We start from the raw sequence: 27,071 nt of genomic DNA on the forward strand, positions 1-27,071 counted from the left end.
TTTAGCTGACGCTTTTATCCAAAGCGACTTACAAGAAGTGCATTTCAACCATGAGGGTACAAAACCCAGAACAACAAGAATCAAGAAAATACAATTTCTTCAAGAAAGCCAAACTACAAAGTGCTAAAAGTAAGTGTCATTTTAAGCGCTACTAAAGTTCTACTATTCAAGGTAAAGTTGGAAGAGGTGTGTTTTTAGTTTGCGGCGGAAGGTGTACAGAGTTTCATCTGTCCTGATGTCATTGGGGAGCTCATTCCACCATTTAGGAGCCAAGACAGCAAACAGTTGTGATTTTGTTGAGTGTTTAGCTCGCACTGAGGGAGCGACAAGCCAATTGGTAGGTGAAGAGCGGAGGGACCGGGCTGGGATGTAAGGTTTGACCATGTCCTGGATGTACACTGGACCCGATCTGTTCGTAGAACGGTACGCAAGGACCAATGTTTTGAAACGGATGCGGGCAGCTATTGGTAACCAGTGAAGGGAGCGGAGGAGCGGAGTAGTGGGAGTGAATTTCGGGAGGTTAAAGACCAGTCGAGCTGCGGCATTCTGGATGAGCTGCAGAGGTCAGATGGCGCTAACAGGTAGACCTGCCAGGAGGGAGTTACAATAGTCTAGGGTTTAGGGTTGAATCTACCTGTCAGGCTGGTCAGAAGGAGCTCATTGGTGCGCTGACCCGTAGATTTGTCATAATTGGCGAGCACAGCAAGTGCAAACCCTCCCTCATAGAGGGAATGACCTCGAATGATGCGCAGGTTCTCCAGAGGAATCCTGGGTGCTGTGTTGAGGGCGATCAGGACGTAGCCGCCCACTTCTTCAATAGACTGGGGAGGGGAAAAAAAGGAAAACATATATTACAAATGGAAGTAGCCAATGTGCACAGAGTCAGAGGGTTTTTAACCACAACAATAATATAAAACTGAAATAAAACTGATATATGTGTGGATATACATTTATATCAACCTTGTAAGACAATATGGTGAAATTGGGCCTCCACAGACTGTGACTGTTAGCACTGGCCGTACTTCAATTCATATTTAGTTTCATTGATAGATATGTGTAAAGTTAATATTCACATTAATGATCAGCTGGTTCTGATATGTTGCTGATTTTATCCCATACAGTAGCCTCATCTTTTGACTGATAAAATGAGGGAAAAAAAAAAAAAAAAATCATTTTAGAAATGTATTTTGATTCTACAGTATCACCTGTAAATCTAAATCTATAGATTGAATCCGACCCCCCCCAAAAAAAATAATAAAAAGAAAATATATATACAGTACATATATATATATATATATATAAAAACACAAAAAGCATTTAATTAGCATATTGGCATAACTCAGAGCTTCTCTCATCTGGATGATAACACCTGGACAGATGTCACTGCTTAGAGAGAACAGTGAAGGTGATTTTAAGAAGTGATAAGTCCTATAAGACACGTCGCCTCATATTGAGAGGAAACTAAACCCTTGGAACTGCTGCATCCCACCTGCCGACTGTATGCTATTCTGTGTTTGTGTGCAAGCCTGCATGTATGTGTGTGGTCTTTCATCACATCTGCCCAGTTTTCACAAATTTGTTGTTACATCTGGGGTTTAAGCAAAGCTCCAACCAGAGAAACATAAACATAAAAGCACGGAACCGTCATACGCACTCACTCGTCTCTGATTCTCATTATCTGAACCGAAGCGAGAGATCCAGATCAGACTGCTTGCAAATCTGACCTCAGACCACCAAAGAGACAACTCAGAAATAACAGAAACCGTCTCCAGTCTGTTGTGTGCCTGCTTAACTTCAGCAGCTAACAGAGTGCAGAGTTTTTACCCTAAGGAAGGACAGGTCCCGGTGATGCTCCATGTAGGTGATCTCCAGGTTCTCCAGGACCACGGTGCAGTTACTGTAGGTCTTCACCATGTTCAGGTAGTGGTCCTCTTTAGAACCCAGAAGGTTTAAACGGTTGGTGATGCCTTGGCATACTGCAGGGAAGACAAAAAAAAAATATTCGAAAATATAATTTATTTAAATGTAACTTCAAACACGAGATAGAAACTGTAAATCATCTGAAGTTGCTGTGTCACTAAAGCATTTATCCAAGGCCCACAGTGCTATCAGCCAAGACATCCACTAATTATGTAACACACTGGTTCATATTTTACTCTGTGTGTGTGTGTGTGTGTGTGTGTGTGTGTGTGTGTGTGTGTGTGTGTGTGTGTGTGTGTGTGTGTGTGTGTGTGTGTGTGTGTGTGTGTGTGTGTGTGTATCTTTGTGATTTCAGTCATAACTTGGCCGGATTTCATGTGAAAATAACCGATCCAAGTTAAGTTGCATCTCCAGCGGAAATGAAATCTCAGTGACGAAGTAAGTTCTGGCTCCTGAGTCAAAGTGAGCTGGCTGTATTTATAGTGGCAAAAGGCCTCAATCTTCCAAACAACCCGAGTGACCAGAATCTCTAACACTGTTGTTGTAGTTCAGAGAAAAGATCTGGTGCGACACAGTTTCCAGGAGAAGAGTGGAGTGTTTTTCTTGGGGGGAACTCAGATCTCTAAATCTCATAATGAATAACAGCCACAATAACTTCAGCCTAGTTTAAGCATATCTAAATTTGATTCGACTAAATAAGAAGGTGGGACTTAAAGCTAATACTGATCAATGTACTTTTGAGTTTGTAGTTCCATAAACAACAAAGCAATTGATAGAGCGCCCCTGATAATGTTGTCTAATACAGACAACATTATCAGGGGCGCTCTATCAATTGCTTAAGAAAGGCAGCAATACTGATAAGAGAAGATACAAGAGGCTTTTTCTGAATGAATGTGTCTTGAGAGAAGAGCTCATCTTCCCGGGAGCGTGTTCAGTCATCCCGAGCTAGTCAGACAGGTTCTGACTGGCAATAAAATAGGGAGTTAGCTGTTTTAAACACCCCGACACCCATCCTACACACAGCCATATACACACGCAAACACTCCGCAAGTACACTTAATAAGCAAGTAATTCATATTTTTCTTTAAAGTTTAAAGAGTTTCAGGAGTTAATTCAAGCAAAACGTCAGAAAAAAACAAAAACTTCTTCCTCGTATGTGTTAGAAATTACAGTGCTGGTGTAATGCCCGAGTCACATTCCACAACATGTCTGTTCTTGACAGAGAAGGAACCATCACCACTTCTAAATAGAGACACACCTCACGACAAACATAACTGTACTGACTGAGGCATATCTGATTGGCCAAATTGAGAAGAGAGACCTATCATCCGTCACCTCAAATATTGTTTTTCTTTAATTCCACTGAGAATTTTACTTGTGTTGTTGTGTTGATTTCACACACACACACACACACACACACACACACACACACACACACACACACACACACACACACACACACACACACACACACACACACACACACACACACACACACACACACACACACACACACACACACACACGCATGCACGCACACACACCCACACGCACACACACACACACCAACAGCAAGAAGAAGCTAATCAGTGAGAATTAGGCACAAACAGCTGTGTACCGCCCTACCTCTTCTTCCTCCTGATTACTTTGTCCCTGAGGGATCTCCCTGACACGAACCCTGCAGTCCAGCCGCCCGAGCAACTGAGGCAGATGAGCAAAAGCAAACTGACTGTTTTAATTAGAGGAGCCATGTGAGATGTAATTAGCCTCCTAATTATTACTCAAGACTGCGAAACCAAACTGTAATAAACAAAAGGTTGTCATGATTTTGCAGCTGTGAATATTAATAAAGTCGATTTGAACATCCCGAATGACAGTTTGCTCATAGTTAATTTCATTAATTTTCTCATGTTCATTACATATATGTATACCTTCCAGCTGCAGACATACAGTCTGCTTCCTGTTTTACTCTGTTAATAGTTATGATAAGCAGTAAAGCCAGAGCAAGGCAGGTGACTAAAGGTTCAACAAACTTCCTCCAACTGAAGCTCAGAAAAAACTGTTGATTGCTCAAGGAAGCAGGCGCATAGCCACAGTAAACACACTCCTTGTCCAGTTGTTGATTTCATAACTCTGCTGCAGGTGGTAAATGACCTGATATTCCACGACCATAAACTGACTTCCTCATCAGGCTGCAAACCACAAGAGAGTAACAAGGTCAGGCTAGAGAAACATAGAAGTTAAATTTAAAAAAAATGGCCCCATGATTGGACCTAAATTATTAGCTTATTCTTCAACAAAACAATCTCCAAATGAAAATGATGTGACATTAAAGATTGCACAACTTTTACTGAGCAAAACAGCAGTCACAGTACCTGGGGACTGGAAATTACTGGGAAACCTTTTTTTTTTTTTTTTTTTCCATAGGACTTGACTCATCTTTCAGTTTCAAACATTCTTGAATGCAACTTACTGTCTGCTGTAGTCTGCTAAAATGCAAGAACAAGGGGTGGGGCTTCCAGTGACGTAGCTGATACTGTGACAAAGACTAATTACAGATTGCTTCACTTACTCCAGCTGTATTGTCGTCACCCAATGTCCAGGAGGTAACTGGAGGAGCAAGGAGTGGCTGGGCTGGTATATCTCTGCCTCAGGACTGTGCGTGTGCGTGCGTGTGTGTGTGTGTGTGTGTGTGTGTGTCTGTGTGTGTGTGTGCGTGCGTGCGTGCGTGCGTGCGTGCGTGTGAGGGTGTGTGCTCTGGCATGTGTGTAAGCATGCAGCACTGCGAGCAACACAAAACACTCTCTGGATTGAGCTGCGTTGATCAGCACCAAGTCAGATGGAGACAAAAGACTCGATAAACCCAAACATTAGTCATCTAAGCTGGTTGCATATCATTCTTTTGATGTTTACTTGGGGACTAGTGCTGGAAGTCAAGGGTGTGTGGGTAGATATTTGTTTCTTGAGGCTACGGGATCTGTGCAACGACAGAAAAAAAAAACCTGCCTAAGCTTATTATGCGAAATAATTAGCTCATTGTTCAATTCCAACATAAGTGTATTCCTCCAAAGAGAGTACATACTGGACAATAAGAGATGCACTCCTCTCAGTCTTCCAAAGAAATGTTGCACTCATGCTTAGTATTCACATTCGATTCTTAGAGTCAAGGCAAGAGTTGGAAATTGAGGCTAATAACTCAAGATTTTGCTCTATAACTATATAGCTATATATAAGCTTCAATTTTACTTTCATTGTCTTTTTAAAGTGCAAAATGACAGGAAAACCTCTTAATATGCTGCCGTTCAATAAAATACGCCACAACCTAAAATCTAAAAAATTACTATTTGTGGCATTTTTATTGAAACTTCTCTGACAGTGTCTCTCAACAAATTTAATTAAAGGAGTAGTTTAACATTTTTGATTTTAAACATAATAGACAGCAATTTTGCAAAGTTGAAAACTTTTCCTTATAAAAACCTCTCCAAATTTACAGCATTTACTGAAGGGACTGTTGTTCTGGATTGCATTTCTGCTAATGTTTGTGTTAGTATGTATTTCTACTTCATTATAAAAGCAGCATTGGCACCAAACCATGAAATGAAAACTTTTTTTTTCAACTTTGAAGATGAGAAACTTGTACAGCAAAAAGTCAGTGAACAATTTACAGTAAACAATTGAGACATATTAACTAAACATGGCAAGTTCAAGTGTACAATGTCAAGTATCAGAACCATCCAAAGGAGGAAAAAAAAAAAAAAAAAACTAAGTCTGCCATAAATTCACATTTTAAGGTCTCATTTACATGTTTGGATGAAACCTTTCAATTTTTTCCCCTTTTGAGGAAATACTGAGTGTCCACAAATGCAAACCGAACTGTCCTGGGACGCGGCAAAAAACTCTGAAACCCATTTAATGGTTTCCTTTGGCACAGTGAGCCATCTGCTATACATTTAAATCATAATGCTTTATACCTTTCTGCGCACAACAGCTGCTTTCTCTTCCTCTCATTCACTACCTGTGATTCAATTACGCTGCATCCAGAGTCGGATAATTACATTTTCTGACACTTATACATGATGAAAGGGAAACGGTGATGCTTACTGACAGGACTTGTTTATTTCTCTCTCCCATGTCAACAGTGTTACAGCAATGTCTCTTACATAACTCAATGAGCAGTGTTCCTCTGCTGATAACAAATCGATGCCAAGATTAATCCCCTCATTTAGAGATAAAATTATTGTTAACCCCCTCATATATGTATGCCAGTGCATGGGAAGAAAATAATGGTACAAAGGGGGTAAAATAAACACACAATACGTTTAAAGTCTGGATTCCTCGGGGTTGCAGTGACTCGAGTTTCCAAACCTTCAGATTTCAGGGATGCATAAATCTCCCAAAGCCCCATTATCAGTGAATGAATGGGGGAAAAAAAGGCCACTTCCTTGATTCTTTCAGTGCATTCAGCTAATACTTCCTCCTCTTATATTTTCTGACTGGCTGAGATTCAGCAGGACGTGAGGGATCAGATGCCATATAAAGACCAAACCAGCAGTACGAATAGTTATATGTGCATTCTGTGGTGGTGTGCTGCGCTCGTATAAACATGCTTTGTAGTTAAAGGCTTAAAAATTCCTGATATCCTGCTCTCTGTTCAGGGGAAACGCAATCTTCCTTTGCGTGGGAGATGCATCAATCCCTTAGAGAAAACATCTTGGGGCCTCAGAAAAAGAAAAAGGGGCCAGTAAAGGACCGGAGGATACCCCCCCACAAAAACACCACCCCATCCCAACACATACACACTCTTTTCCTCCCTATCCCCAGTGACTGCAACAACACAAGCCCCTCTGACATCTCAGGAAGTTAAATCTCTGCACAGGGTCAGCTCAGATGGCTACCCAGTAATGCTGAACCAGATGGTAGAGGATTGTCATCTCCATGGGAGGAGGACATGAGGAGGGTTTAAATCAAACTTAATGTACTATTTGAGAAGGAGAACCGATGGAAAGGAAACCAAAAAGAAAAGAAAAAAAAAAAAAAAGAGAGTCAGGAGTGGTTTGTGGTTTTCCTAACCGGGATGTAGATGTGGGACATCGGCAGCAGGCTGTGGGGTCAAACTGTGGAAAAGAGGGTGTACAGCTTTACACTTGATGTATGAACATGGATGACCTTTCCCTGAAGGCTAACAACGGGGACAAGACATGGGAGTAGTCAGCTGTAGACCACAAGAAAATTAAGCATCCAGCTGAACACGTCCTCTAAACAGTTCGGTCCCAGTGACGAGACTTGCCGACCCTGCCTAAATTTGAGCCCAGTCAGTGGAGTTTAGTCTGTTAAAAGCTCAGCAAAGTGACCAAATAAAGACCAAAAAGGCTGATGTTTACTCTCCGCTGCTGATGAGTGCTCTCTACTAGTTACCCGAGGCACTCCAGATACCTGCGGCTGGGCCCATCATAATGTTTACTCTCCACCTCAGCTTGAGGAAACCGAGGATTTAGGTTCTGCACAAACACAGGAAAAAAGTATGTATACTCACAGTCCTGCATACTGTGATCAGCATTTCTGAGACCTTAAGGCAGTCCATGATAATACCTCATTTAAGAACCAGGATCAGTTTTCATCTTAAGGCCCAGTTGCGACTCAGCTTTGTGTTGTGTTATTCTGCCTATTAAAGGAGACATAAACTCCTCTAAAGGATAAAACTGCTCCAGAAAAAGATAGGAGACTGTGACTAAACAGAGGAGATCTCCAGTCTCTAGTTACCGGCATAAATTTGTATAAGCGCTCTGGGTATTCTGTTGAAGCAGCCTTTTCTTTATGGTTTTGCCGTTTAATCACTACTAGAAATGCAACTGTCACTATCCTCATTCATCCTTTAGGATGCTACAAATTACGTCCAGTGCTTGAAAAGCTGGCTGTTAAAACTGAAGTACGGAGAGACATTGCTATGGAGATGCTACACCGTCTCGTCTCGTTGCTTTGGTGTAAACTGGCAGGTTTCAGAATGATGCAGGCCCGAGAAGTGCGAGTAGCTGCAGGTTTTAGATCATCTTGTCATGAATCTTCGGTCTTCGGTCTGATGGGCTTAAGAAAACTGACAGCTTAATATAATGTAGATTTGTCTGTGTTGATACATGTGTGTCACTGATCTTCAATGGAAAGCAGTTTGAAAAAAACCTGTTTTTTTTTACTATTTTAAAGTTGAGATAATCCATTTTTTTTATATGAACAATAGGTCAGATCACAAAGTATGTTGTAAAAGGGGTGAAATATCACCCAACTGAGCAGTTCCCAACAGCTCTGGTGTCTTTCAGCTCATTGTTTTTTTTTTTTTGTTGGCCCACAACGTTGCTGTTTTGAAACACTCTCACAACTTATGATTATTATTCTCAGAAAACAAGCTATAATAAGGTCTTTGTACACTACCTGCCGAGCAACAAAAATTGCACAGAAAGCGTTAGCATGAAACAGATGAACATAACATAGCATTTAGCTGTTACAGAGTAAAATGACAATATAAGTGAGATTGAAACAGAGCTTTAAAAGAGAGCGAATATTATACCTCTTTCAAAGCAATGAGCAGCGTTTAATCAACGCTCAATCCTTCTTTTGTCAATCCAAACCAATTCAGTTAACACGGGTCAATCCCTGATCATAGTAATTCAGACAGGACCTGGGTCAAAACAATTAACTCACAGGCTGGAAATAGGTGGGGGAGAACAACCTGGCAAACTGGGTGGTGCCATTCACATTGAAAGTGATCCTTATCTGACCTATCTCAAAATGTGGGTCACCAAGCTGAATCAAGGAACACAGGTTGACCCTTTCAAACACAATATGAGCGTGGGTATAATTCTTGGTTGGCCTGTTGGTGTGGAAGAAGCATTAGAATTCAATTTACCTGAAACAAAACTTCAAATAAACACTAATGTCCACCTGGCTGCACACACAGATAATGTATAAAGTGAAAATATGTCAGTTTAGAGTTTAAAGCTTGTTTTTACTTTTTTTTTGCTAGAAGTAAGAAAGAAAGTATGTTTTTTTTTTGGAATTTCCGACTCTGATTTTAGAAGAATATTCATTATGTAGTTACTGAATTGCAAGAGGATCTTTCATTGCATTCATTCTAGTTATCGTTTGAGCTAACACTGTGAATAATCAACATACTGCATATTTATCTCCATAGTCAATGATGTATTCATTACTCAATAGCTATAGCCATGGCAGGAGAGATAAATAAACCACATATGATAGACGACGCATTGAAAAAAAAGGCATAAATTACTGGGCACCAAGTAGACTTAAACACAGCTGTGCTCCTTTCTCTCTCTCTCTCGAGCTGACACGAACATATGATGGGCCCAAAATAATGGCCCAAATGATCAAGCAATTCTCCCTTATGCCTGGTTGGAAAGTCCATTAGTGCTCTGTAAAGTCACCAAACAATCCCACTCCTGTTACTCAAAACTCACACAACTCCAGCCCCATTTAAATTCCAATAATGCACCCACCATTCCCCTAAACTATTCCAACATTCAAACCCACTTCCTCTTTAATGTCCAGACATTCTTCCTATTGAGGCCCATCCTAGCCAAGACAACCCCCCCCCCCCTCCCACCGCCACCAGCAGCAGCACCACCTCCCCTCTTTTTTGTGTGCCTTCTCCTTCCCTGTTAAAACCATACTCCTCTTCAATCCCACAGGAAGCCTGAGAGGAAGACGGGAGAGGGAGTGGGCGGTGAGCACACTGCTGCTAACTCACTGCTCAATGCCCCCCCCCCCCCACCCCCTTTTAACTCTCCCCTCTTCCACAAACCATCAATGACCATGCCTGGAAAAGAAGAGCAGAGCAAAAGAGGCAGAGAGAGAGAAAGAAAAACAACAACCACAATCGAAGAAACCCACACATTTCACACATCATTCCAACAAGAGAAAGCAGCTGTGATTTGGGAATCCCCTGTTGGTTTTAAGCATTCCCAGCTCAAAGCAGCAGGCCCAGGTTGGAGCACCTCAACACTTGAGGACAGTTAACTATCGCTGATTGGATCCTAAGTTCTTCTAAACAGAGGAGATAGACCACTTTGAGGCAGCCTTTCTGTTTAAGGACTTCTTATTTTTAGCCCGATTGCTGACAGGCTCATTTCTGTGTAGGTCCAACCACTATTTGAACAGAGTTGCCTGCCAACAACTCTGTTGCTGCCTTAGTCACGTCTCTAGCAACTCTTCCCCACTGGAGTCTTCGCAGAGAGTGACCCCATAAAAGGAATATTCTTACAAAAGCCCCGGGGTTTGCATTTAGTCCATTGCTCAGCCCTTACTCACCATTTCAACCTCAGCTTTACACATCAGCAGGCTCTTAAATCCACTGATGAGTAGTTTCTTCCTCATCCTCACTGGTAGAGGGCAAGAGTCAGGGGCAAATGGAGCTCAGGGAATAAGTTGGTACAGCCGAGGAGCTCTCATAATTTGTCACGCTCTGAAAGGGTATTGTGTTACTTGTTGTAGTTGTACTCGCCAAAAGCTTGACCAATTTCATTTGCACAGGATAGCATGGAGGAATTTAGCTACGTCTTCTTGATGACCCATCAAACTGAAATGTTTGAAATGCCACAAGCTACCGCTGCCAAGTACTTGGGGCCCAGGAGCGCTCGGTTAAAATCTTCAGAGTATTTTCAAAACAATTCTAGCTTCACGATTGTAGTGTGAATAGCAAGGACTGACAAAAGATGGAGCTGGTTTTTCATCAAACACCTCTCCCCAAAGCCCACAGCTGTGATTTCATCCATTGTTGGCGTGAGGGGCGTTATCCTGTTCCCGACAAAAAAAAGCACATCACACATGCTTAACACAGCTCTAACACAATGTCCACAGCTTGCTTAAGATGATTATGACTGAGCAGGGTGGTTGTTTCAAGGCTACCCCCTCACAACAGAGACACAGAAGAGGCTTTTGCACAACCTAAGGCCTGGCTGCTTTGCGTCAGTCATCGAAGGCATGAGTCTTGGCAGACTAGACCGTTTTCTCGCCATCAGCTACATGACTGAACACAAGGACCCTGGCTCAGAAAGCAGTGTGTATGAAACGCACACTACGAAATCTCATGACTACTCCAGAGGGTGGACAATCAGTGTACAAGCCAGGATACGAAACCTTTCCAACATGAAAGCAATCTGATATCCAGCCCCAGGAAAAAAAATACTTGGTTTCCTTCTCCTCAAAACTTATTGAATTGTGGAAAGAAAATGTAACTACCTTAAACGCAATTCATCATGTTAATAACGGTGTAAAATAAATTGTTTATATTACATATTGCCATTAGGAATATTTTGAAATTGCAGTTCATTATTCAGCTACGGTAGTTGGCAAAAGAAATATCTCATTACAAGCTCCAGTTAAAAGTTGGACCTTTCAATCACATTAGTCAAACTTCCTCTCTTTGCGGTGAGATTGTTTCCTCAACTGTTGTTTCCAAAGTCAAGAATAATGGTCACCTTTGGAGCCAAAATGAATGAATGAGAAGTCCTTCACATTCCCCCCTAAAAAGTGAAAAAATATACCTCCAGAGAAAGATCATTCAATGTGACTGAAAGCTCCAGAGCTGCTACTAAATGGACCTTGGGTTGAGACTGTTTTTTTTTTAACCACTATCTCAATCAACAATGAGCTTTCAGTTTTAACGTTTAAACCAGCGTGGACAAGAGAAATCTGAAGATCTACCATTCAATAATAAACAACTTCTTAAAAATATGATGGTGTTATATGATCAAAAGCTCCTGAATGGTGAGATAGTTTTGTCCATTACGAACATGATTTAAACAGCCCAGCAGATGTAATGATGTTTCCAGCTCTAAAACCTGGATCCCATTTCGGATGTTTTTCAAGCGACCAACAGGTGCCAACCATTTATAACCCAGGATGAATCTTGGACTGGTCAGATCACTTTATTTTTTTGGAAGCACAAAACATCAGCAGACAGGAAGTATCCAAAATGTTGCACACCAAGCCAGCAAAATAATAATAAAATAGAAAATGTAGTCTCTGATTGCAGTATAACATACATACTGTTCCAAATTCCAGCTTGACTATTAAAAGAAATAAAATTCAGTTGGTTGTTTACATGTCCTTTGACCTGGAAACCCAATTAGGTTTTGAGTATTTTGAATCTTTTGTAAATCTTCTTAGCGCGTGATTATTGCAATAATACTCAGATAAAAACCAAACAAGTGGATTCATATTAAAAAATGTCAGCCTACTGTCTAATCAGCTCAGGAAGAGGTTGTTGGTGTAGTGGATATACTGCAGGTCCACAGGGCTAATCCTTACTTCCTGGCTCTCATCCAACTATGCACTCCAGGGTATTTGTACACTCCCATTCTCCATCTCGCCACACAGCCATCGAGCTGAAGTGGTTTGTTAGGAAAATGAAAGGAGAGTAGTAGATATTGATCATTTATCAGTGATGCTTCAAGTGCCTTGGGGCTGTAATATGATGCAGTACATGGATATATATACTCAAAACATGTGGCCTTCACTAATAGTTTGGTGGCCTATCTTGCTTTAACAGGGTCAGTTTAACATTTTTATGGAAGGAAACGCTGCAAGTGAAGTGAGCAGAATTCCTTCTTTTTTTTTTTTTTTTTTTACAAGCTTCTGCCTTCAATTATGAAAACATGTGGTAATGAAGATGTTCCGCTCAAAGTCACACCAGGAAATTAAGTCTGAGTTCAACGCAACATTGGTGTTGCTGAAGCTTACTAGGCAATTAGAAAAGGTACTGCACAAAGGGTGTGGGCCATATTATGTTTTAGTGCTGTAGGAGTTAAACAAATCACAGATCACCTCTGCAGCCGCACCTTGCCACTGCTGCAATATTATGAACAATGCTGTCAGCTCATATATAAATGGCCATGATCAAATACGTTTTATAATGCTGATGAAATCCCTGAGAGGCGATGCTGGCTTGTAAAATGCTGGAACCAAAGCGAGAGAAGAGCTGACATCTTCTTTTCCTCCTTGAACACACTCTGCCATGATGCATCGCCGGTAGCCCTATTGCCAATGTTGTCCTAATTCGCAGAGGTTTAACATGAGGAGAAACACTTGTTATTTACTTGCCAGAATTATACTTAACTGCAAGGAGATGATGTGTTGGTGTTTGTTTTGCTACAGAGTTCTTGTAGTTTTGAAGATAATCCTTCAGGCATATACAAAACTACCTCATTAAACATTTAATGACTATTTTAGCCTCAATAGCGATGCAGTTCAACAACAGCAGTGTCGTGTAAATTGCTTAATTTGTCTGTCGTTTCAACCACAGTGGTCATTTAGTCTATTGAATTGATTGGAACAGATTTGGCATAGATATTCATGATACCCAGAGGAGGACTTTTAAGCATTATAATTTACTATTTGGACTGGAGCAAATTTCTTACAATCCTCACAGCAGGTGAATACTAATAATTTTGGTGATTCCCTGAATTTTCTTCTGCTGCCATCATGAAGTTGACATTTGTGGTGTTAAGTGAAATGCCTCTAAAGCTATTGGCTGCCATACATTTTGGTGCAGCCAATCATGTCCCCCTCAGGATGAACTGTAATGATTTTATGGCTCCCTTAACATTTAATCTAACATCTTCAAACTGACTAGACTACAAGTAATTAGCAAATGTTAGCATGTTTAGCAACTTAGATGAAGACAGTAAACATTAAACCAGCTAAACATTAATGTTGTTATTGAAACTGCATTAATGTTGCCAACAGCATTTTTAGTCTTTTTTAGGGTTGGGTATTGTCCAACATTTTTTAATATTAGTACCACAGTAGATACCTTGCCTTCAATACAGGTTCATGAGCAATATTTTTCTAACAATGATTTTATCAAATGGATTTTAAACAAGAAAATCACATTATGGTACAAATGTTTAGTTTTCATGCAGCTTAGAGAGGGAGAGTGTAACCTAGGTAATTTTCTGTTGCTACAACCTAGAGGTGTCCCTGAAACATCTTACATGCAGGTTTTTGGTAGATGCTAGCCAGCCAGCTGTGTACAAGGAAGCCTCCAGTTACTGCAGCTCACACACAACTCAGAAAGGTGTGTTGCCAAAAAATTGTTTGAAAAGGGTGAAATAAGGTGTTCCAATGTAATATTTACCTCAGGTAAAAATCGAGAAATTTCATCAGAGCCTAAATTTGAAGCCTAAATTTGGTACCGAATGAGAACGTATGTTTTGATACTAGATACTATTGAAACAATTTAGTCAGTGCCGTAAAAATATTGAAGTTCAGTACCCAACCCAAGTGTTGTCAGTATTTTAAGGCAAAAAAAAAAGTTTCTCTGCAGATATTTCTGAGTAGGACTGCATGCTCTGATTCAATATCAGCGAAATGGGTTCTGTTACCATCACAGCCTTGTAACTTTTAACCAACAGAGACGCCTTTCTCCTCTCTGTTGACAGAGGGACGTAAAGTCATGTCTACATGGCAAGTTAAGGTCATGGAAGACAGATAAGCCTGTGTCAAAGAAGACTACAAAGTTCTGAATAAAGAACCTTTTGTCCAGAGAGACTTGGGGTTTCTGCATTCCTTTGTATAATTTGTCTCATTATATTGAAAAAATTTAGGTGAGAAAAAACCTCGAGGCAATACAGGTTAGCAGTTCACAAGTAATTCAGCATATCCGTATGTGAGAAGTCTTTTCCATTCTCATTTGTATACTTGCAGCACAAATTGAATTCATGAAGTTAATTAGCCACTTTTTCCTAATTCTGGTCTCCAAGTGCAGCAGAATGCAAGACAAAAGGTCATAACATCACTGAAGCTTTTTTGTATTTCCTTACAGGGGACACATGTCACAATTGTCAAAGACAAAACAAAGTAAACCCTTTTCTTTCGAATGTTTAAGTAGTTATTACTCACCACTACAAACCTTTCAGTAAATACTGGAGAGTTATGGACTGTACGGACAGTAGTCTTGACTGATGCTCTACTACACCCTTAAAGTGAGGCTTGTAATACCTTAATAACATTGGCAAAGAAAACAGTCCTTTTCATAGGTAGTTGAGTGTTGAAAACTGGCAACCAGACAAGCCTGATCAGGATTCCTTTGAAAGGAATAAAATATTATGTTTTTAAATCAAATAAGCAGATACAGTTTGATTTGATGTTTAATCTTTAACACAGCCAGTTGCATGAATTCAAGTTAAGTCAAGCAGAACAATTTTACGTCAATGTCTGTCTTACAATGTCATGTGAAACCTTAAGGCAATACAGAGCCAATACAAACTAATTGGAAAAAAAAAAAGCCTAATGCTTCAGGTTGAAGCTGTTAAAGAACTTCAACATCTTAATGAGGATGTGACGCAGGAAAGCCCCCCTCTTCACACTACAAAGGGGAATTACAAATCAAATATGCTCGACCTTTGTTCCAATTGTTTTTGACAAATGCAGGGATTGATATACAAAAATTGGACAAATTAACCACAATGCACCACAAGGTACAAACCACTAACAGTGAGTCACAGCTTAAAACGCACCATTTAGTTTACTAGGCCAACAGACCACACAGGAAGAGGCTAAATGCTACGAGGGAAGCGAGTTTCAGAGATCAGCCACCACCCCTCAAACAATGCTTTCTTCTGAAATATTCTGAGATGGATATTTGTTTGTGGAGCTATTATTCTCCTCCCTGTGGGGGATTCCTTTTTTGGGCGAGCACTTTGTGAAGCATTATTCCTAACAATGACCTGCAGGTTATCAGAGGAATAGATCCACCTTCAGGAGGTCTGCAGAGTAAAGGTGAGAGACTCTTATCTGCAATTTGGATGCTAAGTGAAGCAACTAGAGAGAGCAGATTGAGGCCTCTTCGATGAACAATTAAGCGAGGGCACGAATTCCAAAGTCAAAGATCTCACCCCGTCTTTCTGATGTTTGTTTGTGCATCGCCACATTTCCCGTTTTTCTCCGTTGCTCTGATTCTTCTTTTGATCCGTGCACCACCCCTGTCCATCTCATTGACATCTCTTACATTTGCATAGTGACATGACGAGCCACAGGGCTCCCTACTGAATGCAAACACACCAGTTTATTTATTTGTAGGAAATAAAAGATCTCAAACTAGGTCTGCTTGCTGCGTTTCAGATCTAAACTGAGCGGCAGAATTGTCTCGAGCCAAACATTCAGCGTGTTCGAGCCATGGTTTTTATCCAAGCTGAAAGCCTCCAGAATGGAAACATGTGCAGTGCCCACTTTCCATCTTTATCTGCACTACTACAGCTCTCTTAGCAGTTTCAGTGAAACAAGACACATTCAAGAATGCTTTGAACACATCAAAGCATAAAGATTAATTGGTAAGAAATGTTTTCTTTTTAAAACCATATTTTTTGTTACATTCTTGATACAAATGCAGGTACATCATGAGGTTGATATTTTCAGACATGCCTCTCTAAACTCAAATGGTATTTGGGTGCAGCTATTTCCACTCTTGATTGACCTTCTGATTATTTTCCTAATTTACAATTAGTTGCAGGGTCTAAAAAAAAGTCAGGAAATAGTGAAAAATACCTGTTAATATTTCCTAAAGCAGGAGGTAATGTCCTCAAATTGAGTTTTATTCAAAAGATCATCAAAAGTCCAAAGATATTTAAATTAATATATATGTATAAAGGAGGACCTAAAAAAACCCAGCAAATCCTCAAAAATGAAAATATCTGTGTTGGGTTTATTTACAATAAGAGACACTACAAAGGCATTGATGATCTCTCAATACACTGTGCATTCCTGAGAAAATGAGATTCATTGGTGAGCTGTATTTACCAAAAATACGGCCATTTTTTTTAACCTTAAAACTTTACCCCAAAAGGCAAAAGAATCAAATCAGACAAAAGTATGACCTCTCGTCAACACCCCCTCTGTAAGATATTCTTGAAGACAGAGACATACAAATGCAGGCACAATAACTCAAATGGAGCTGTGGCCTTTTTTTCCCTTTTAACACGACACTGAGCCTGATGAGATGGAAGATAGCAGTAGGCTGTTTTTCCAGCCTGAATTTCTGGGTCTCTTTCCACTGGATACTCCATGCACCACAAGCGGATCATGGAAAGGCCATAAATGCTGCGGATGACTTTGTTACCACGTACAAACAAAAGGACACAAATCCGTTCAATGAGTAACTACACGATCACTCACTTATTCCATGCTGGATTTTTACTAGATGTATAGAAAACTACAGCAGTGAAACCGGACATGTAATTAACAGAAGTGAAGTACAACTTGGTTTCAGAGCTACACAATAGATTTACTGTATTCAGACGAGTCTTCACCATAAAAAAGAAGAACCAATCTGCTTCAATTCTGGGTTCCCTCTTGATGACATGCATATCTAGCCTCAGGTGCATCTGCTGCACGGTACAGATCTCTACAGAAGTATCAGTGCTGTCAGATAACCTGCCCTCTACAGAGGCACTATTGTCCCTGGGTGAAACCAGAATCCTGCACCTTGCCAGCAAAATCTCCACCACTCAGACATGGTGCCGTTTATCAAAGCCAAGTAGAGAGGGCGGCAAGAAATTACACTCCAGCTCCCATGGCCGGCACCCAAAAAGCCTTATTTCCGACAATGGCTGCAGCAGATGTACGTCTGGGAAGGTCGTCAGAGGACCGGCTCGGTGTAGCAGCAGCAGCAGCAGTAGTAGTAGGACCACTCGAAACGCAGACTCGAGGTCTAGGATTACACCGGATCATAACATATATTTCACAACCGACATGTATCCCATCCCAGAGAGTGGGCTCTAATGAAAAGAAAAGGTTTTCTGAAAGGGATTGGGAAAAACAGATGACTGATGAGGGAAGCTAGCTTGTTAGATCCCAACTCACACACGCAGGGGGAAAAGCACTTACTCAGAATGCTGAAATGCACTGCAGGACTGAAATTTTGTCATGATTCAGCTCAACTTTTGCAGGTGTGCAGGCAAATATAAATGCAGGGAGTTTGATTTCCCCTACATGCAGTATATTATCTTTCAATCTCCTTCTGTCAAGGACTTGAATGACCCATTAACTCTGAAAAAGCATATTGATATAAGCGGGTTATCTTATACCCAAAGCAAGCCAGTACGCCTCACATTAGGGATTAAGGATTTAGGTGTTGACATGCTCCTAAGATTAGTTTGATCTTTCACAGGTTACCCATAGGCCAGTTAGAGGGGCTGTCATGCAGGTTCACTACATATCTACAGAGGTAAAAGTGCTGAGAAATATTTAACTGTATAATAAAAAATGTAACCATCACCTCACTAGAACAGCTGCAGTCACAAAGAGAAGTCCAACTCATTCCAAAACCATTTAGCATTTCATCTGGGAAATAAATCATCACAGTTATTACTTGCGGTTGGCTGCTGGGTGAAGCTGTGGGCATTATCTGCCACCTCCCAACAGATGACAGTTAATAAACTGAGCATGCCTATGCGCGGGACGAAGAGCTTTTCTATTATTCAGCAAGTCTTGTCAGACTCCCACAGAAGCCGTCAAACCCTGGCAGGCTGACGCGGTGCACAGGACTGACAGGTGGGCTTCCTGTGGGAGGCTGCTCACTGCCATGTGCATTATCAAATCTCAAATTCACCTCCAGAAGGCCTTAATGTCTTGTCCATAACAGACCTGCAACTACAGAGGGACTGAGTGGTGGAGCAAAATGTAAGTAGATGTGATTATTTTTTTAAATGACTTGGGAAAACATTTTTTTTTTTTGGAGAAAGCGCATTAGTTTTCATTTAATTTCATGCAGTGAAGTCTACACTTTCAACTGGTACTTCAAAAAACACACACAAGATGCATAAAAAAAGTGATTGTCTGCTGAGCCGGGCCCCCATTAGTTCTTGAATAGCAAATATATAATGTAAAAAATGTATTCCAGTATTCTATAATTTTTTTTTTTTGTAATTGATATAAAAAGTGATGTTATTCAACCTGTTCTAAAACTCTCAGCTGCAACTATTCTAACTGTGATGCAACAGAAATGAAGTACAACAAATGCCACACCCAAATGTCAGTGTTGCTATTTTTCAGGATGCCATAAGAAAACATACCAACTCTCAAAAAGTGTAATGTTTTATCAATGACCTCATTAAATATCGAGACATTTTTTGCCATTTCAAAGTGTTAACCAGTGACCAAAACAAACGTCCTCAATGGGTCAAACAGACACGACCAAATTAGACTGAATAGTCGACCATCCCTGAAAAATGGTTTGGTGATATTAAAATAAATCACAGGATTACATGCTCCTCCTAGGTTGAGAAAATGATCCTTCTTCTTCTTAAGGCTCATAAAACCCTTTCAAACCCCTTTGGATTAATTTAGAAATGCATTGTTACCAAGATTAGAACAAGACCATTTTTTTATATTGACATTTTGGAAATACTTGTTTTTTTTGTTTATTGTATTTTATAGTACCTCATGTACTCATGTATAGTACCATTTTAATAACTAAGAAAGTTAAAAAAAAAAAAAACAAGATTTAGGAAGACAGGCTGTTGACAGCATAACGGCAAGTTGAGTCAGCATCTGTAATATTCTATTATAAAGAAAAAGAACCTTGGATTTTCAAAATAATATCCGTCTGATGCCTGTATGTGCAATAATGTCTAAATCCAGTCTTAATACACTGACAGAGTGTTGTGGTTTTTTTACAGCTACGGATCCAAAATAGTCGCAGTGTAATTAAGAAATAAACTCTGCTATATTTGGTCTTAGTTTGAGTTAATTAATATCTACTGTAAACTGGATGGCTGAACCCTGAGAACACATCATGGTACCCTCCAGAGTGAAGAGCGACAAAGGATTTATTTCAACTTAAACATGTAACATAATTCAATATGTGTAATGTAGTTTAACTTTCTAACTAACGTACGTCATGACTTGCATCAGTAATCTACTTTTTCCTGAATTGAACCAAACTTTGACAATTTCACAATGTTAACCATGTGTATTGTTTCCATGACGACATGGGTCTGGTACACATTGTGGGTATTCTGTCATTTAGGTGTGAGGACATGTTGGGGCGCTGAAAACATTCAGACGTCATCACTTTGTTGTTCGGTCTGACAACCTGTTGTTTTTTTGGCTTTTTGTGTTTGGAGTTTAGATGCCAAAGGAATGTCAGAGGGACTCTGACATCTTGTTCGAATCAAGTTTGACAATTATGGACGCAATGTGCTTGGAAAACACAGCGTGCCACATCCAAACATCTGTCTTAGCCCTCAGCCAAAAACAAAAAACAACAACAAGTAAAACTGTCAAACCATATGGTGGAGCTCATATTTCCCTAGAAATGGCTATTGGGTAAGAAAAAAAAAAAAAAAGAGCAGTAATTAAACCAAATAGTCCTGCATATCTATCATTACAGCTGCACATCACTAATCTTCTGTGGTCTTAATCAAATTCCAAAATCTTTATTTACTGTGGGAGACTTGCTGCGGCATGAAATGTGCACAGTCTAGCCCAGAAATATTTAGGGACTCTCTTTTTGGCTCCCAAACACTTTTGATTTGTTATGGTTGTCTGAAAACCAGCAGTGGTCGGAAAGATGCAGCTTACACGTGCGCTGCTGGCACTGAACGCACACGCTTATCTGCTTACAGGGAGGAAGAACATTTCAATGAGCGTGGGCAATGATGATTCATTAGAATAGGAAGTTCAAATCATCATGGAGTGAAGGAATAGTTCTGGTCACTTTCTTTCCTGACAGTGAGTCACTCAAACAAATGTCGAGTGAATATTTGACTAGTTCTCATAGTTTCATCGTTTTTATTCTCATGCTAACATTTAATTAACCACTTAGATGCAGGGTCAGTGGTGGGTTTAATTTTTTATATATATCAAATTTCAGAAATTTCAGCTGTAACTACATTTGAATGAAAGAAAAACTATGAAACAACAGTCAAAACACTAGCTGTCATGTCATTAAAGAAAAATGAGATTTATGTGACCTCTACTTCATTGCCAAAACAGAGAAGCATTTGATCAAGCAGAGCAAGAAAAAAATAAGAAACAGCATGTGTTTTCATGCACCGGCCTCACACTGACAGACTCTGCTTTATTTCAACTGTGCGAGTAAGATGAAGTGACTTGTCTTCAGGTTTTGCTCTAATTTTACCCTGAGGACGAGATGCAAGTTGGGCACGAGCACCAGTTTTTCATTTATTTGTAAGAGGATGCTCAAAAATACATGTAAAAATGAATGTGAACAGCTGAGTGGGACACAAAAAGAAATCTCAAATCAGGGAGGACAAGTAAGAAAGTGTAGCCTACTTTTAGTGCAAGTTTCAAGGTGACAGCATGTCCCAGTTTTAGTTTTGCCTGCCAAACTCGGTCAGACACTTTTAACAGAAAATGAAAAGCAAACACACTGTGCTCACAAATTGATAATGTTTTTATAAACAAGAGATTAAAAACTGTTTTTTTTTTTTATTTTTTAAAAAGACTCCCAAAGACGCCTGGGAAAAATACGCCTGTAAATTGCACAATCCACATTCCCTCACTGCATCATCAATGTGGTGCAAAAGTTCGTACTTGGTTTCTTTGTTATTTTTGGCAAGTTGTGCCAAGTTATCGCATTTGTGCGCATATGCACATCCAACTAATTGGCCAATTAATCATGACGTTTCCACTGTACAAGCGCGAACTGTATTCATTATCTCTATCTATCCCATACTGAAACTTAAGGCTAAACTTTATTGGAGCCTCTCTGTGTAGCTTTTAACCAGGTCACAGACTGAGCAGCGAGACTGTGAGAAACTTTTCTCCCCCGCTGGATCAAGTTTCTCTGCGGCTTCGTGACCAGCCTGTGATTTCCCTGTGATTTATGAAAACGCCGGACAAGCAGAGAGAAAAGTGAAAGCCTGGCTTGCCATTACAACCCAGCAACCTAACATACCTTTTTTTTCCGCCAGAACACAGGAGCCCAACCACAGCAGAGAGGTGAGACGGATCCACTTGGAAAGAAAACGGGTTGCCATCGTTGTTTTTGAAGCCCCTGGTGAGAAAATGTCATTCCATACCAACAACGCGCGATATTCCGCTTTGTCGACACTTTAGAAAACACGTCTTTTTTTTTTTATTTCTCGACAACTAAAACACTTTTTCCTTCTCCGGGAAACTCAAACTTTGACAGCTCCTCCTCCTCGCAGATATCTTCAGCAGTCCGAGCCCAGGCAGCGAGGACGGACCGGCTGCTCTGACGTCAGCAGGAAGGAGGACAGATGCGCCTCTCGGTGCTCAGGTAGGCAACACACACACACACACACACACACACACACACACACACACACACACACACACACACACACACACACACACACACACACACACACACACTGACATATGTGACGAAATGCTTTCCCTAGCCCCAACCTAACCATCACAACTAACCCTGACTGTAATGCTTTAAAATGATTTTTTTTTTTTTGTATCACTTATACATAGCACTTATATTCGTTATGTTAATATTTTCATCCTATTTATAATATTGTTTTAATACTGTTCAATTCAATTATCTTTTCTATTTATTCAATATTTCATTGAATTTCATTTATTTTCGCTGATATTAAAATTTTGCTCGATTTCAAATTTCATGGTGGATAATGGAAGTCTTGGACAGCGAACAGCCTTTTCTCCTCCTGTTGCACCTGAGCGAGTGGACCAGAATCATTCATCACAACCAATCCAGTATGGTAGTCAGGTTTAAGTACCCAGCAGGATATAAAAACACACGCGCGCGCGCACACACACACACACACACACACACACACACACACACACACACACACACACACACACACACACACACACACACACACACACACACACACACACACACACACACACACACACACACACACACACAAACCTTGTGTTTACTTTTGTATAGGACATTATATTCCCTAAAACTAGCCTGCAGCATGGAGAAATATACATGATTTGCATTAAAAGAGCTTCAACATGTAAAAAAACATTTTCTTATTTCAGTTGCTGTTAGACCACTTGCTCCCAGCGTCACAGTAATAAATGAGAAGCTAAATAAACATCCTTCAGTAAACAGAAAACAATAATAGTAGCAGGCAGGCGTGCTTTTATGGCCTATTTCCTCAATTTGGTGAAGCACGAGATGACCAACGAAGATAACCAGAACAGACTGATAACATTTACTTATACGAGCTTACTTACTAAACATTATATTAAATGTTTTCTTAGATGAATGCATGATCATTTTTGATGGTGATCCCTAAAATGTTTTGATAATTTATGACAAAGAAATTTACTAAATTAGTTGGTATTTGACATTTTTGCACTTGGTTTATAAAATGATACCAGAAGGTGTGAAAAGTTCATCCTCTCTGACACCAGACTGATTTATTGGTCTGCGTCTATTTACTTACAGTAAGTTGGTGCTCAACTTTTGAGTGCACTCAAAACATGAACATTCACTTGAAAACATTACTTTTTCTGCAGTTATTAAGAGGGATGATACAATATAGTTGAACATTTACTGGTTTTCATTCTCATAAGGGCTCAGTCATTACCTGATGATTGAATCTATTTCTATGGGCCTTTGATGTGATTTTGTCTCTTTAGCATGTCTATAAAAAGATCAATGAAAATATGTTTAATTAATTTTAACAGGAGTATAACAGATCCTTTTCATACCTGATATTTTGATTTTTCATAGGAGGGGAAAAAAAAATCAGTTTTATAAAAGACACTAATGCTGAGTGATATCAAAGACTGCAGGCAGACTGTAGAGTGTTCAGGGTAATTTTTACAAACAAATGTCTACGTTCCGAAGGATTTTTTTCACTTTATAGTTGACCTGCATGAACGCTGATGTCCCTGGAGATATATTAGGCGAACAGCAAGGTAAAAGTAGGTCAGGATGCTGATGACAGGATGTCAAATAGCTTCTAGAGGCTTCATTGAATTCAGCCCATAAAAACAACACATACAGTAAGGTCTGACATCCTGTTGCAATTTAACCATTAATTAATTTCTGTGTGTATGAAAGACACTCATCAGCATCAGTGTGAAGCAGGGGTTGGATGGACAACATGTCAGAGTCCCTGTCTTATAGGAGCCGAGTGTAGTTCAAGCTGCTCAAATGTGTTTGTTGTTGTACACGTGTCAGACTCTGTGGGGACAGGAGTGATAGAAATCATTTCTCATACCGGTGTTTATTTCATTACCGCAGCCTAATGGCTCAGCAAATTGTCTTGTGTTGTGCTGTTGGAGGGGGTTATTGTGTTGGCTGAAATCATGACTGTTCTCCTGGATGAGAAATTACGTAAAGCGAGGCTAACGTTTCACGTGAGAAAGCACAGTGTGCTGTTTTCTGAATGTGATGCAACTGTCAGTTTGACTGTTTGTTGCTAAACAGGAATTAAAAAAGTCCACAGCCTTTGTCAGTTCGTTAACGGAGGAAAGAAAGGTTGACTGAAGGAAACCCTATTAAGACACGAGATTTAAAATGATCCAAGTTGCATAAAGAAGATCAGGAAAGGTCAAATATCGCCGTCATACTTTTAATGAAAATGTAATTTCAGCTTTACTTCAGGGTCGTATATTTGAATAAGACTCAGAGTTTTGTGTAAAATGTTTTGAAACCAAGGTTTGCCTCATATTAAGCCACAGTAGACGCTCATTAAAGGGGGGAGGGAGAGATTAAGGAAATGGAGGAAGAAATCACCTTGGTTTCTTACTCAAAGGCCAATTTCTACACCACTGGCCAACTTCTCAATTATGAAATGTTTCACAGTAAGAAAGAAGGCAGTTACAGTGATTATGGTGTCTAATTTTGCCATCCTATGCTTATTCAGAAGCTCAATGTGCTTTACAGGGCTGAAATAAGCGGAAACATTAAACTAAAGCAGAATAATGTCCAGAAAATTGGGGAGTGAGAGATCCCACCTTTCAATATTCTTTCATTTTCCATTGCTTATGTTTGAAAAGCTACTCTGTACTGGTATTTAGTGCCTGACGGAACATTATTGATCAGCAGTACGAGTTAATTAATGCACTTTATTTGCAGGTTGAGCTCTTTTAAGCACAAACAGTACAAAGCACATTTGTTGAACTGATGTTTATGCAGAGAGTCTTATTAAGTGGTCCAGTGAGGCAGAAGAGTAATGTGACCACGTTGTCGGGGGAGATGATTTGTTATCCTGAAGGTCCGATGTCTGATCTGCATGACGGGGCCCAGATGGACCAACAACATCTCTATGCTTTTGAAAACATGCACAGGAAAGTAACAACTCCCCCACCACAACCCCAAACACCACCAGCACCGCTTACTTCCACATTATATATGATAGAAAAACAAGCTATTTGAATCAGGTTGAGGTGAATTCTAAAGGAATATTTTCACCATGTTTTTAGATTTCCGTCACTTAAGGGTGACTTAATCAGTTGAATCGGAGTGTTTAGTGTTTTAGATGTGAGAGATCTTGTTTCAAATACATTTGAGCTACAATAATAACTAGAGCTGAGTCAAAAAGGAAGCGTTTAATATGAAAGCTCATGATTAGCTTTTATTCAGCAAGCAGAATTATACATTATATAATTCTCCTGGAGGATAATGAGCAAAAATATTTAACAAATGATGGCCCAAGATCAAACATATTTGAAACATCGTCATAAGGCAGATTTATCTGTTTAGAAATTGACTTTACTATTTCATATTTTGCTATCCTTTTTGTGAATCTCTGCACTATTTTGGTCGCTTGTGATGTCTGCCATATCTCTGACATGTGAGATAAGACTTGGATTAGATGTGATTGAATCCGTAAAAGCTTTAATAATAGCATCCTAAATCCTGTTTTCAGTGGTATGGTTAAAAAACCTCGGGCATTCAGAACAAACTGTCAAGTACCAATTAATTAGGTTTAATTAGAGAAGCCTCTGCGATTACCTTGTATCTCACCATCTGCCTCCCTCAAGGCAATTCTCCATCAGCTAAACTTAGTAAATAAAATAGTATAGGCAAATATTTGAATGGAGGAACGATTTGTTTTGTGATGACACACACACACACACACACACACACACACACACACACACACACACACACACACACACACACACACACACACACACACACACACACACACACACACACACACTGAATGATAAAACATGTGACTGCGTCGCTGTGATTTACCTTTCCTGACAAGGCCCCTGTTCTTTGGCTCTGAGCCATGTTAACTTGCCAGAGCATGTGGTCTCCATGGCATCCTAACAGGTTACACAGTAAACACCTCAAAGTAAATGAATGAACCTGTTTTAATTCAATAGGAATCCCTTTCTCAACTTCTCAACCAGTCACATCCTGTTTCAAAACATGGTACACCTTCTTCACAGTTACGAGTGATGGGAATAATCTCCTGAAGGATCTGTGTGTTCAGGCCCCAACTGTGATTCGGTTATGGGGCTGTAAAGCTGTAATGTGTGTGTCACACCAAGCACACAGTGACAGTATATTTTGAGAAATTGTTATTATTTTTAGACATTTTACAGAAATTGGTAGAGAAATAAGGTAAAACTAACAATAAATAGTAATAATTAAAGTACCGTGGATAACAAAAACATAAACAAGTCAAATTTACGATACAGACATACAGTGTAAAATAGATAAAGGAGTGAACATAAGGATACAGAATGGCTAAATGAAAAATGGAGAGAGAAAGAAAAAAGAAAAGAAAGAAAAAACATGATTGTTATACTAACACCCTTCAGTGACAATATTGGTAACTTTTAACAGTATTATTGACTTTTTAAAATCAGTGAAGTCTTTAAAAAACAAAAATCAAGTAAATAATTAATCAAATAGCAAGAAAAACATGGTGGACTAATAATATAAATGTACTTTGTAATAGTTATTATCCCTGTATATTATTTTCGGAAAAAAATCTTAGACAAACTCTTCTGAAAGGAACCTCATTAAGGTGTAATCTTTGATCATTACACTGTGCACTGAAGTGTTTTGATAGCTCTGGCACAGTTGGTTCGAGGGTCTCCATTCCTGAAGCTGTCTTCCATCAAATCCATTCAAACCAGTGATTAGAGATTGCACCAAACTGCAGGAATCTCTGAGTGTGAATAAAAAGAGA

General features: G+C 39.7%; 1 protein-coding gene across 2 annotated transcripts in view; it reads right to left on the reverse strand.

The window, feature by feature from the left end:
* The window catches only part of egfra (epidermal growth factor receptor a (erythroblastic leukemia viral (v-erb-b) oncogene homolog, avian)), a 41,999-nt gene extending 19,885 nt beyond the window's left edge, over window positions 1-22,114 (reverse strand). For both annotated transcript variants that reach the window (XM_069692258.1, XM_069692257.1), the window contains exons 1-3: window positions 21,851-22,114; window positions 1,825-1,976; window positions 635-821 (exon numbers count right to left, since the gene is read on the reverse strand). In XM_069692258.1, coding sequence (XP_069548359.1) covers window positions 635-821; window positions 1,825-1,976; window positions 21,851-21,932 — 421 coding nt within the window. In that variant the 5' untranslated portion in view covers window positions 21,933-22,114. The remainder of the gene's footprint in view (window positions 1-634; window positions 822-1,824; window positions 1,977-21,850) is intronic.
* Window positions 22,115-27,071: the final 4,957 nt, after the last annotated feature.

The sequence above is a fragment of the Brachyistius frenatus genome, unplaced genomic scaffold (assembly GCF_029030835.1).
Source record: "Brachyistius frenatus isolate BFR_SWC_R1_liver_20210118 unplaced genomic scaffold, ASM2903083v1 Contig_12, whole genome shotgun sequence".
Lineage (NCBI taxonomy): Eukaryota > Metazoa > Chordata > Actinopteri > Embiotocidae > Brachyistius > Brachyistius frenatus.